Source organism: Leptopilina heterotoma, unplaced genomic scaffold, assembly GCF_015476425.1.
Source record: "Leptopilina heterotoma isolate Lh14 unplaced genomic scaffold, ASM1547642v1 Lhet_60, whole genome shotgun sequence".
In the NCBI taxonomy this organism is placed as follows: Eukaryota; Metazoa; Arthropoda; class Insecta; order Hymenoptera; family Figitidae; genus Leptopilina; species Leptopilina heterotoma.
The window spans coordinates 3,454,198-3,466,896 of NW_025111138.1; the positions used below are offsets into that span (position 1 = coordinate 3,454,198).

The following is a 12,699-nucleotide window of genomic DNA, read 5'->3' on the forward strand; positions in this document are numbered from 1 at the left end:
TTATTATTTTTTTTTTTCATGAGCGTAACAAATTATTGCATGCATTTGCGTCAAAAGAAAAAAAAGTCTTTTTTTAGAGACTTTTTTTTAAACAAAATAGGCTGAAAAAATAAATTTATTATAAAGAATTGTAATTTAAAATTTCTAAATTCAGAATTTAAACACAAGTGTTGAGAGGAATTGCATTTCAACAGGTAGTTTAAATTTTGATTAAATGTACATATTATATATAACGAATTATTACATCTCTTTTTAAAAATTATATTATTATTATTATTATTATTATTATTATTATTAATAAAATAAATAATTTAGGCTTTATTTAATAAACTTTATTCAATAAACTTGTATGTATATTTAAATTAATAGACGATTTATTAGTTTATATTTTTTTTGTTTAAACAAATTTAACTGTATTGTATACTGATGAAAATATTTATTAACCGTAAAATTGATTTCTCATAAAATTATCTAAAATCAGTTTTTAAAGAACTTTTTTTTGAAAAAATATTTCAATTAATAGCTGACATTTATTGCTATGAAGTAAATACGACCGGAAATGAAATTTTCGTTTTAATTAAATAAAAGTGAAATTAAATTATATTAAATTTAATTCGTTGTTGACAAAAATTTCGCATATTTTTGGCACTGTACAAATTTTGAGTATTATACACAGTTCTACTGAATATTTACTCAGAATGAATATATATATTTTTAAGAAATTCCTTTATAATTGTATTTAACTTAAATTAAAAATGTTCTATACAATTTTTCAACTCTGTAAATCGTTATGTATATTTTAATTAAGAATAAAACTTTTCATTTTATGCTTAAATTTGTCTTTAAAATGTATTTTTTTTTTAAATATAAACATATTTTTTTCAAACAAATTTTTTTTTTCTAAATATGTAATGACAGGGTTATCACAAAAATTTGATTTGATTTTTTATTATCTTTTTTTAAATGTTTTGATTTTAAAATTAATAAAATTCTAAATTCATTTTTTCAAGATTAAATAATAACAAAAATTAATTTGTAAAATTATTTAACATTCTAAGCTATAAATTAACTGAATTTCATTTATTTTAACGTCTTCTTCTATGTTGAATTAAAAAATTAATTTTTATAAGGTTATCACTTTTGTTTTTATTACTTTAAATCTTTATTAATTCAAATTTAATTATTGTATTAAATTTGATCAAAATTTGTGAAAATTGGATTTTGAATTTTATTCAAATTTTTCAAAAAAATTTTATTCCTCTGAAGAATTTTAACATTTATAAAAAAATTGAATTTATGCAAAGAAATTTTTATTGTTTATGAAAACAACTGAATTCTCATAAAACATCTTATTAACACTTTTGAGAATAATAATTAAATTCACGAGAATTTTATTGTTTAAAAAAATAATTGAATTCTTATAAAAAAACGTTTTATCAATAACTTTTGAGAAAAATTGAATCCTTTCGAGAAATTTTATTTGAAATAATTGAATTCCTGAGAATAATTTTATTATTCATAAAAATAATTGAATTCATGCAAATTTTTTCGAGGAATTTAATTAAAATTGTATTGAAAATAATTCAATTCTTATATATAATATTTTATTAAAATTTTTCAAAATAATTGAATTTCTGCAAAGAATTTTATTAAAGTTTAATAAAAATAATTGAATTTTTTCAAGAAATATTATGAAAATTGTATTGAAAATAATTGAATTAACACAAAAAATTTTATTATTTATGAAAATAATTGAATTCTTTCAAATTTTTCGACGAATTTAATTAAAATTGCATTGAAAATAATTTAATTACTACAAAGAAATTTATTGTTTATGAAAAAAATGGAATTTCTGCGTAGAATTTTATTAATTATGAAAATAATTAAATTCCCGCAAACAAATTTATTAAAATTGTATTAGAAATAAATGAATTTCTACACAAAATTTTATTATTTATGAAAATAATTGAATTTTTTTAAAGAATTTTTAAAATAATTGAATTCTTTCAAATTTTTCGAAATTTTTTCATTTTTGATAATAATTTAATTTCTGCAAAGAGTTTTTTTATTTATGAAAATAATTGAATTCGTGCAAAGAAATTTATTAAATTTTTTGAAGATAATATATATATATAGTAGTAATTAATTAGTTAATAAATGAATTTTTTTTAATTTTGAATCTGAAATTATTCAAAATATTTCCCTCATCAATTTTACATTCTCTAACTTTTTTCTGAATTCCCTGTCATTGTGGTGACCCTGAATAAGAGCAAAATAAGGCTCGTTTTTGTATTGTTTGCTGTCAAATATAAAAGTACTATAATTAAAGTTTGTCGTATGATAAAAAAAATTATATAAGTAATGATCACAAAAATTTGATTTATTGTACAAGCAAATTTAATAACAAGACGTTTTCTTAATCGCACTTAACTTATTTACTATTTACAATTGTAGTCTTTAAATTTCACATTTTTCAAGATTTATTGCTTTTTGTAATAGGAAAATCAATTTTGTATGTATATTTGTAAAAATTTTTACGATTAATATTTTTAAATATTTGTAAATATTTGTAAATATTTGTAAATACTTTTTATACTTTATATTTTGCTTTTTTTTGTATTTTTTGTATATTTTTTTTGCATTACTTTTTTGCATAAGGCAACTTTTTGATGCTACAAATTCGACAGCATTTTGTATTTAATTACTTCTCTAGGATTAAATGTGAATTTAGACAACTATAGAGATTACGCGCATTATTAATTACAAAATTCTATTGTTTATAAATATTTTTCAACAATAGAAATGACACTGAATTACAAAATGTAATAGTCAATAAATATCATTGCATTTCAAAAAATGTAGAGCTCAATTAAGTTATTATCAAGATTACTAGAATCAGTTTCGTTTAATTGTGCTTTTCTTTTTTAAGAGCTTTGTTATTTACTATATTTCACAGTCGTTTGCTTATTATCAAAAAAAACTTTCTGTTTTTTTTTTAATATACTATTTATACTGAAGAAGCACTTTTTATAGGCACATTAAATTTCTACATACAGCTAATTCAACACAAATTCATTTCTCTGTATTCACACATTCAGTTCCACGACAGCGGATATATATTTATATTATCAATATTGCAGCCAGTCATAACTTTAATTCCATAATTATTAATTCTAAATCAAGCTACATTTAAACAGGTTTCACAGAATTAAATTTTCTTTTTTTTATCGATTCGATAAATAAATTTTTAGAAACTGTTTTCTTTCAGTTAATAATTCACTGGGATAAAAATAAAAGCTATGGTTTCGAAAACCGTTAAATATCTAAATAAAATAGATAATAAAATGTGTTCATGTGAGAATTTTTGCCTTCATTGGGGAAGCAAAAATAGAAAAAAAACTCTGTAAAGCCTGTTACAAATTATTCTAAGCTAAATCAATTAAAAAATACTGCGTTATTTTATGGTATGATTTTCAAAACAAAAAATTTTGAAATCATAACTTTATACTTTCTTTTTTTTTAATTACCTGATTCTTGTTGCATTATGTGTCGTTCGTGATTCGTGTAACGTAGAAGGGGATTTTCTCCAGTCGCTGCTTCAACGTCTTCCTCATTATTAGTGGCACAATTCATCAGTTCTTCTGTGAATTAAAATATTGCATTTATATTGTTTTCTTTTTCTTAATTAATAAAATTCATTATTATTTTATTTTCTCTAAAAAAAATCCATATTATTTCCTTTTTTTCAAAAAGAAAATTCATATTATTTCCTCGTCTTTTTTAAAAAAATTCATATTATTTTCTTCTTCTTATAATAAAATTTATATTTCTACTGTTGGACTTTGTGGTTTCAAATAAATTATTTTAGTATTACAGTGAGTAAAACGAAAAAATGAATTACCTGGCAAACATAATTGCAATTGATCATTACTGGGATTGGTACTATCGCCAGTACCGCTGTCTTTACTGTGTTGAGAACTTGTATCCAAATACAAGTGAGTCTGTGTTTCTGGCACAATTGGAACAGAAGTCGATAAGGATTGTCGATGAGAGGCCTTAAGACGCTGTCTTGTTTGGTAAATAATTACAACCCACACGATTGAAGTGCCAACCGCGCAGCATACGACGGTTATAATTATCAAACCAAGCATATCATCTTCATTGACCATCGAACTTGGTGCTAAAAATTAATTTTTTTGATTAAATTCTAAACTCAACTTTATATTACAATTAAATTTAATTATAATTATCATCATTATTATATAAATTACGAAATTTTTATTTTCAAATAACTTAAATTTTTTAATAATTTCAGATTAAAAATTTAAAAACATAATTTATTAACTAATTCGTTACTACTTTATATTATTATTTTCGAAAATTAAATAAAATTCTTCGCACGAATTCGATTATTTTCATAAATAATAAAATTCTACGCAGAAATTCAAATATTTTTATAAATAATAAAATTCTAAGCAGAAATTCAATTATTTTCATAAATAATAAAATTCTACGCGGAAACTCAATTATTTTCAATACAATTTTAATAAAATTTCTCGAAAAATTCAAATATTTTCAAAAATAATAAAATTCTACGCAGAAATTCAATTATTTTTATAAATAATAAAATTCTACGCAGAAATTCAATTATATTTATAAATAATAAAATTCTACGCGGAAATTCAATTATTTTCAATGCAATTTTAATAAAATTTCTCGAAAAAATTCAATTATTTTCAAAAATAATAAAATTCTACGCAGAAATTCAATTACTTTCATAAATAATAAAATTCTATAATAAATAATAAAATAAAATAAAATTCTATAAAATTCTCTAAAGAATTCAATTTTTTTTATTAAATTTTAATAAAATTCTATATAAGAATTGAATTATTTTGAATGCAATTTTAATAAAATTTCTCGAAAGAATGAAATTATTTGTAATCAATTCTAATAAAATTCTATGTAAGAATTGGATTATTTTCAATACAATTTTAATTGAATTCGTCGAAAAAATTTGCATGAATTCAATGATTTTTATGAATAATAAAATTCTTCTCAGGAATTCAATTATTTCAAATAAAATTTTTCGAAATTTTTAATTACAATTATTAACAAACATAATTATTTTATAAACTTGAAAGAAATTCTTTGTAAAATTCAATTACTTTAAAAATTTTCAATTAAAATTATTGAAAAAAAAGATATTACTGTCAAAAATTTTAAAAAATTCTTCAAAAGAATTCAATTTTTTTCAATAATATTAATGAAGTTGAGTTACAAAATTATTATAATTTTTATTTATGCAAAATACGATTTTTTAAGAATTTATTTTCGAAGAAAAATGGAATTTTATTTATTTAAATGCCTTGTTCTATGTAGAATTGAAAAATTAATTTTTGGAAAATTTAACTATCGCTTTTGTTCTAATTAGTTCAAATCTTTAATAATTCAAATTTAGAAAATACGTTTTGTGATAATATTTTTGCAAAAAAATTTAGAAATTCATTATTTATTTTACATGATTTTGCGTTAATATGTGTTTTTTTCTTCTATTTTAAAAGACAACATTTTTGATAACCTTTTATATTAATTAATAATTTTTTAATTACTTTTTGTAATTTTTGTAACTTTTTATAATTTTAAATCTGAAATAATTTAATTCTTACATAGAATTTTATTGAAATTTTTGAAAATAATTGAATTGAAAAAATAATTGAATATAAAGAATTTTATAAACATATCCTGAAAATAATTAAATTCCTAAATACAGTAGAACCTCGATTATCCGAGGTAATGTGGGGAAGAGGTACCTCGGATAATCGAAAACTCGGATAACACGGAACCAATGAAAATTTCAAAATTTTAAATTATTTTTCATGTGTTTAAAGTGTTAGAATAATATTAAATGACAAAAATGGACGAAATTTTAAATGCAATGATCACAAATAGTGGTTTTGTAAAATTTATTTTCCAAATTTAGTCGCTCGATCCGTTTTATCCGAGTTATTCCGCATTATCCGAGCATGTTTTGTGCCTCGGATAATCCGGAATCTCGGATAATCGAGGCTCGGATAACCGAGGTTCTACTGTAATTAAATTCCTCTGAAAAATTTTTTTATTTATGAAAGAAATTGAATTCTTGCGAAGAATTTTATTAAAATTGGATTGTAAATAATTGAATTTATTTGAAGAATATTATTATTTATAAAAATAGTTAAATTTCTGTGAAGAATTGTATTAAAATAATTGAATTCTTTAAAATATAAAATTTATTTTAATGAAATTTGACAAAATTTCCAATTGTTTCAAGTTTTGAAAACTATTTTCGAAAGATTACCTTTTTGACAATAATTTATAAGTACTTATATTTTTTTTTATAAAAATTTTTAAAGTTTAAAATGAATTAATTTAAAAAATTCAATTATGATTTTTGATTAAAAACAATTCTGTTCAATTAATTTTCGTTTGTATTTAATCTTGAAAGCATTAAATTAGAATTTTATTCATTTAAAAATTCAAAATATTTAAAAAGAGAAATTATGAAAACAAAATAAGGAAACAAAAATTATAGCAAGAAAATGTATAGCTTTACCTGGATTAATTTTAAGATGCGTAGCTCCCACGATACTCCCCAAAGTATTACTGATTTCACACTCATAATCTCCAGCATCACTTGCAACTGTATTGACAATAATTAACAACTGATCCTCGGCAGTAAAGAAATGTCGTTCAGTTGCTTGCAAAGAACTATTATTTTTGCGCCACAATATTTTCGGACGTGGAGAACCACTGGCACGACAATCGAGTACAATCGAACCGCCAGCCATTATTTCCTTATTCTCCATTGGTTTCACAAACGATGGACCCTCTAAACATTGAATTCAACCCTTTTGTAAGTATATCCGAAAAATATTAATCTTTTTAATTAAACTTTGAAACATGAAATGAAAATTAATTTAAAATTACAAGAATTTTTTTTGTTCGTTAGAAGTATGATAATAATAAATAAGGAAAGAAAGAATAAAAATAATGATATAAATAATAAAATAATTACTGATAATTAAAAAAAGAAAAATAAGATGATGACTAAAAAAGAAAAATTAAAGATGACAAATAATGATTATTAGTAAAATATGATAATAGTTGTTGATCGAATTTACCTAGAATGGTAAGTGTGGCGTTTACAATAATCATTCCAGCCAAATTTTGTGCAATGCAGGAATAAACGCCACTATCGGCTGTTTTCACATCAATTATGAAAAGTACATCATCAGCGGGCATTTTATGCATTCTTCTTTCTCGTGCCGCGGGAAAATCATTTCCACCGTCTTTTTGCCATGCTATTTGCGGAGCCGGTAGCCCTTCAGCGGAACATTCAAGACGGGCAGTACTTCCCGCATTAACACGTTTATCTTGAGGAATTTTAGAAAAGGACGGATATACTGTAAAATACATTTTTTTTGATTTAGTCACAATTCTTTTTATTAGAGTAGTAATAAATTTTTATTATAATTGTTGATTAAATAGTAATTAAAAGTTGAGTATAAAATTAAAAGTTGATTATAAAATTAAAAGTTGATTATAATATTAAAAGTTGATTATAATATAAAAAGTTAATTATATAATAATAAAATAATTATAAAATTAATGAAATTCCAATTAATAATGTTGATTAATTAACTTTATGTTGATGTTAACTTTTTTTCTTGTTAGAAATTAATACAATCGTGAATGATTTTTTTAAAAAAGTGTTTTAGAATTAATTTTACTTACTTAATACGCTAATTTTTGCTTTCGCTGAATACGTAGTACCGTAATTATTAGTAACCATGCATTGGTATTTTCCAGATTTAGAAAGAGTTATATTTGTAATTTGCAATGTGGAGGAGGCTTCAGTGATGCCTCGATTAGAACTTGCAACGTCCTTGTGAAAACTCGGATCCCATTCCACATTATCGTGCTTCCATGTAAAATGTAATGGCGCATCGGAAGTACTTGTCGCGCGACAAATCAACGACACGTTATCGCCCATGATACTCATTTGACTCTCTGGATCTTGTATTATTCGGGGCTTTGGATATTCTTCTGCAATCATAATATTAATTATTGTAATTATTTTCCAATATTTTTATAATAATAATTATTGTCATTATTTTAGAATATTTTTATAATATTAATAATTATAATTTTAAAAAAATTCTAATTAAAAAAAATGTAATTTATGATTATAAAAAAACAGACTATTGAAAAACGACCATTAAATTATCAATGCTACAAACCACAAGTGAAATTCGCTTGATGTAGATGCATTAATGGCATTCCGAACAACCAATGAGGATAACCGCAATGAATTTTTGCGTCACTTTGCCGATGAGTTTTTAACCATAAACTGAGCCATTGAAGTCCACAATCACAAACCAATGAACCTGGAAATATTTTTTTTTTCAAGTTATCGTCATTTATTGGAAATTTGATTTTATTTATTTTGAATTTATTTCTAACACTTCTTTGAATTCATTTTTCTGAATTTATTTTCAATACTGAAGGAATTTTTGGATTTTATTTTTAATTCTAATAATTGAATTTATTTTCAATACTAAATCAGGGTTTCCACAAAAATTTAATTTTGTTTTTCCCTGATTTCCAGATAAAATTTTGACTTTTTCCCTAAACCTGAAGAACATTCTGATTCAATCAAAAATTATTAGATACTCAAAAAAATTTTTTATTACATTTATTTACGAATTTGTTAAATTGTAAAATTATTGGAAAACATCCACGACTTCTTTTTTAAATAAATATTTAATCATTATTATTTTTCTATAATATAATCATTATTTTATATCTTCAATTATATAAGAATATTGTAACTATAAATTAAAATTTTCAAAGATTTTAATTTGAACCCTTTTCAAAATTCAATTATTTCAAAAACTTCACGCTTTAAAAAAAAATTTTAAGAATAAATGCAATTTTCTATCATTTTATTTCAAATTGTATAAAAAATAATTGAAATTCTGCGATAAGTTTTGTTATTTATGAAAATAATTGAATTTTTGCAAAGAAATTTATTAAACATTTTTTCAAAGAATCGAATTCCTGTGAAGAATTTTATTTGCAAAAATAATTGAATTCCAGAGAAAAATATTATTATTTATGCAAATAATTAGTTTCTTGTGAAGAATTTTATTCAAATTTTTTTAAATAATTGAATTTTTCAGAATTTTTTAAAACTTTTTGAAAATAATTAAATTTTATTAAAAAATTGAAAATAATTGAAATCTGACGAAGAATTTTATTAAATTTTTTTGTAAATAATTGAATTCCTGTGAAAATTTTTATTTTGGAAAAGAATTGAATTCTTGAGAAGAATTTTATTTTTGAAAAGAATTGAATTGTTGCGAAAAATTTTATTTGAATTTTTTAAAATAATTGAATTCCTGTGAAAATTTTTTATTTTGGAAAAGAATTGAATTCTTGAGAAGAATTTTATTTTTGAAAAGAATTGAATTCTTGGGTAAAATTTTATTCGAATTTTTTTAAATAATTGAATTCCCATTAAAAAAAATGTATTATTTGTGAAAATAATTAAATTCTTAAAAAGAATTGCATTGAAAATAATTGATTTGTATAGAAAAATTTTATTAAAATAGAAATTTTATTAACTAAATCTTGTAAAGAATTTTGTTAACATTTTTTTAAATAATAGAATTTTTAAAAAGATTTTATTTAAATTTTTCGAAATAATTGAATTTTTTAGAGCTATTTTTTTCAATTCTATGAACATATTTGAATTCTTTCGAAAAACTTCATTATGATAGTTCTTCAAGAATTGAATTTATTTTTAATACTAAATGATTTTTTTGAATTTCCTTTCAGTACTGAATGAATCTTTGAATTTATTTTCAATAGTGAATGAATCTTTCAATTCATTTTTTATACTAGATAGTTTTTTTGAATTTATTTTGAATACTGAATGATTATTCGAATTTATATTCACGGAAGAATTCCGTGACTTTATTTTTAACTGTAATTTACCTGTATTCATTTTAAGTTTTATTAGATTCGGCGTAGGCAAAAATGCATTTTCCTGAATAGTTGTAATATTATTTCCAATTAAATCAATTTCCGTAATTTGTGCTAAGCCCTTGAAAGCATTTTTATTAATGGATTTAATTTGATTGTGGGATAATCCAAGTTTCATAAGTTGTGTGAGTGGAACGAAAGCTCCATTAAAATCTTCCACCATATACGAAATTTTATTTGAATTCAATTCTCTGAAAAAAGATTTTAAATTAACAATAACAAAAATATTAAATATCGCTTTAGTCAATTAAAGAAACAAAAAAAAGTCAATTATTTCATTTGTTCAAAAATCTCTTGATTTTTAATAAATTAAAATAACTCACAAAATTTGTAGATTCGGCGTATTATTAAATGCACCTTCAGAGATATATGACAATTTGTTCTGATCAACTTTCAGTTTCTCCAATCTTCCCAAATATTCAAAGGTTCCACGTTCAATGGATGTTAAGTCATTATTAGACAAATCTCTGAAAGAAAAGAAAGAATTTAAAACTTTTCTCATTTTTTTCTTACAAGAACGAGAAACAAAATAGAGTATTTACTAACAATTCTAAAAGTTTTTTGCAAAACTCCCATGCTTGAGCTTCGATCGTTGTAATTTTATTGTGAGACAATGTCAATTTTTCGAGATTATCCAATCCAAAGAGGCTGCCTTTTTTAACGCTAGTCAATAAATTAAAATCTAATTGAAGAAGTCTCAAATTTTTAAGCGGCCAAAAAGCACCATCGTACAAAGATTCAAGTCTATTTCTTTTTAAACTAAGCTCCTCCAAATTCTTCAAGTCTTTCAAACTCAAAGCTTCAATTTGTCTCAAGTCATTTCTATTCAATTCTCTGCAAAAAAATTTTTTCATAAAAATTGTATTTTATTAATGTTCTTAATATAATCAGGATAAATGGTTTTTAATTCAAACACTAAAACTAAAATCCAAATTAATATCTTGAAATTAAAATCAAAATCTTAAAAACAAAATCAAAATTGAAATCTTAAAATTGAAACTAAAATCAAAATTAAAATATTAGAATTGAAATTAAAATTAAAATTAAGATACTTACAAAATTCTGAGTCGAAGAAGATTTGTGAATTGATCTTTAATTTGAATAAGTCGATTTTTGTTTAGACGAAGTTCCTCAAGAGCCGTTAAGTTTTCCAAACTCTTATTTTCGATAATACTTAATTGATTCATATTTAAATTTCTGAAAGAAATAATATTTAGAGACAAAGAAAATAAGTAAAAAAAATTCCTAAATAGAGGAATTAAAATACTTACAGTGTTTTCAGTTGATTCGGCGCGAGAAATGATCCATAATGAATAATACTTATTTTGTTACCAGTAAGATCCAAATGTTGAAGTCCTGGCAAATTTAATAAAGTTGTTCCATTTATTCTATTAATTGAATTATGAGATCTGAAACGAAAATATTGAAAATATTAATATATCAATTTTCCTTTTTCGATAAATCATTTTTATACAGAAAAAAGGAGTAAATACTCTTTTATTTTAAAGAAATTAAAATTGAAAATAACTCACAAACTCAAGTGCGTGAGACTTGAAAGGAACAAGAACTGTGGCAATTGTGTTAGGTGATTTCTATTCAATTTTAAGACTCGCAATTGAGTCTCAATTGGCAATGAAATTGTAAAATTGTCCTTTAGTTGATTAGCACTTACATCTCTGAAATATTAAAAACGTAAAAAAAAATTAATTATACAATAGAATTAGAAAATTCTTGAAATCTTTCCTTGAAAGTTACTCACAATTCTTTGAGCTTCAATAAATGTAGCAGAACATCGAATTCTAAATTGGAAATATTATTCGATATCAACTCTCTGAAAAAATTAAAATAATGTCGAATTATAAAAAATACTTTAAGAAATACACTAATTTTTAATTACTAATTAAAAATCCTTTTTTCCTAAAGGATTTTAAATCTTGTAAATAGAGTAAATTGATTAAAAAATCAAATTAAAAAATATCGATTATTTCACAAAAATTGCTTATTATAAACAAATAGTATTATTATTATTATTTAACTATTATAAAAAAAATTGAGCGAGATAATAAATGAGACAAATTTTAGACTTTGTAAAAGGAGAGCAAAAAGAGGTATGTATTGTTATGGACTTACAGAGAAACGGTCCATGGTGGCAAACCACTGGGTGCTTCGACCAATTGTAAATCACTGCAAGCAACAACATTTCCAAGGCAGGCACATTCCACAGGGCACTGATTATGACTTAATGCTAAACCACCAATAATCCCATTATTATTCGATGTAAAACAAATCATCCACAATAATGACAACCATAGTCGTACAAATGACGCTTTTTGCAAAGTCGACATCATAAATCTTTGTCTCTTTTTATCTAAAGATTATTTCTCAGTCCCGCTGTATATTTCCGTACTGTACTCCATTGAATATCACAAGAAAATATCATGGCACAATTTTGTATAAAATACAACAATGTAAAAGACTCATTTAGTTACTGATTATTTGCGAAATAAAAAATACGCCAAACAATTAGATACACAACAAACCATGACACCCATGATCATGATCTAGCCACAGCAGTGTTGCCAATGTGGGGGGTAAAAAATTTAATTACCT

General features: G+C 22.5%; 1 protein-coding gene across 1 annotated transcript; it reads right to left on the minus strand.

The window, feature by feature from the left end:
• Window positions 1–2,181: 2,181 nt before the first annotated feature.
• Window positions 2,182–12,651, minus strand: LOC122509426 (leucine-rich repeats and immunoglobulin-like domains protein 3). The gene is made up of 14 exons (XM_043623519.1): window positions 12,220–12,651; window positions 11,849–11,920; window positions 11,622–11,765; window positions 11,361–11,498; window positions 11,146–11,286; window positions 10,636–10,923; window positions 10,413–10,556; window positions 10,042–10,280; window positions 8,283–8,429; window positions 7,777–8,088; window positions 7,164–7,445; window positions 6,596–6,871; window positions 3,902–4,180; window positions 2,182–3,641 (listed from the first exon to the last, which is right to left on the minus strand). Exons 1-14 carry the CDS (start codon window positions 12,435–12,437, stop codon window positions 3,520–3,522), a joined length of 2,802 nt encoding a protein of 933 aa, XP_043479454.1. The 5' UTR covers window positions 12,438–12,651; the 3' UTR covers window positions 2,182–3,519.
• Between the last annotated feature and the right edge of the window lie 48 nt (window positions 12,652–12,699).

What these genes read in the sequence shown, in the direction of transcription:
- LOC122509426 (XM_043623519.1), bottom strand. Translation starts at nt 12,437, where the DNA reads ATGATGTCGACTTTGCAAAAAGCGTCATTTGTACGACTATGGTTGTCA. An exon ending in TCAAGCGAATTTCACTTGTG is followed by an intron (nt 8,089 to 8,282) that starts GTTTGTAGCATT and finishes TTATGATTGCAG; the next exon opens with AAGAATATCCAAAGCCCCGA. An exon ending in ATTGCAATTATGTTTGCCAG is followed by an intron (nt 3,642 to 3,901) that starts GTAATTCATTTT and finishes TTTAATTCACAG; the next exon opens with AAGAACTGATGAATTGTGCC.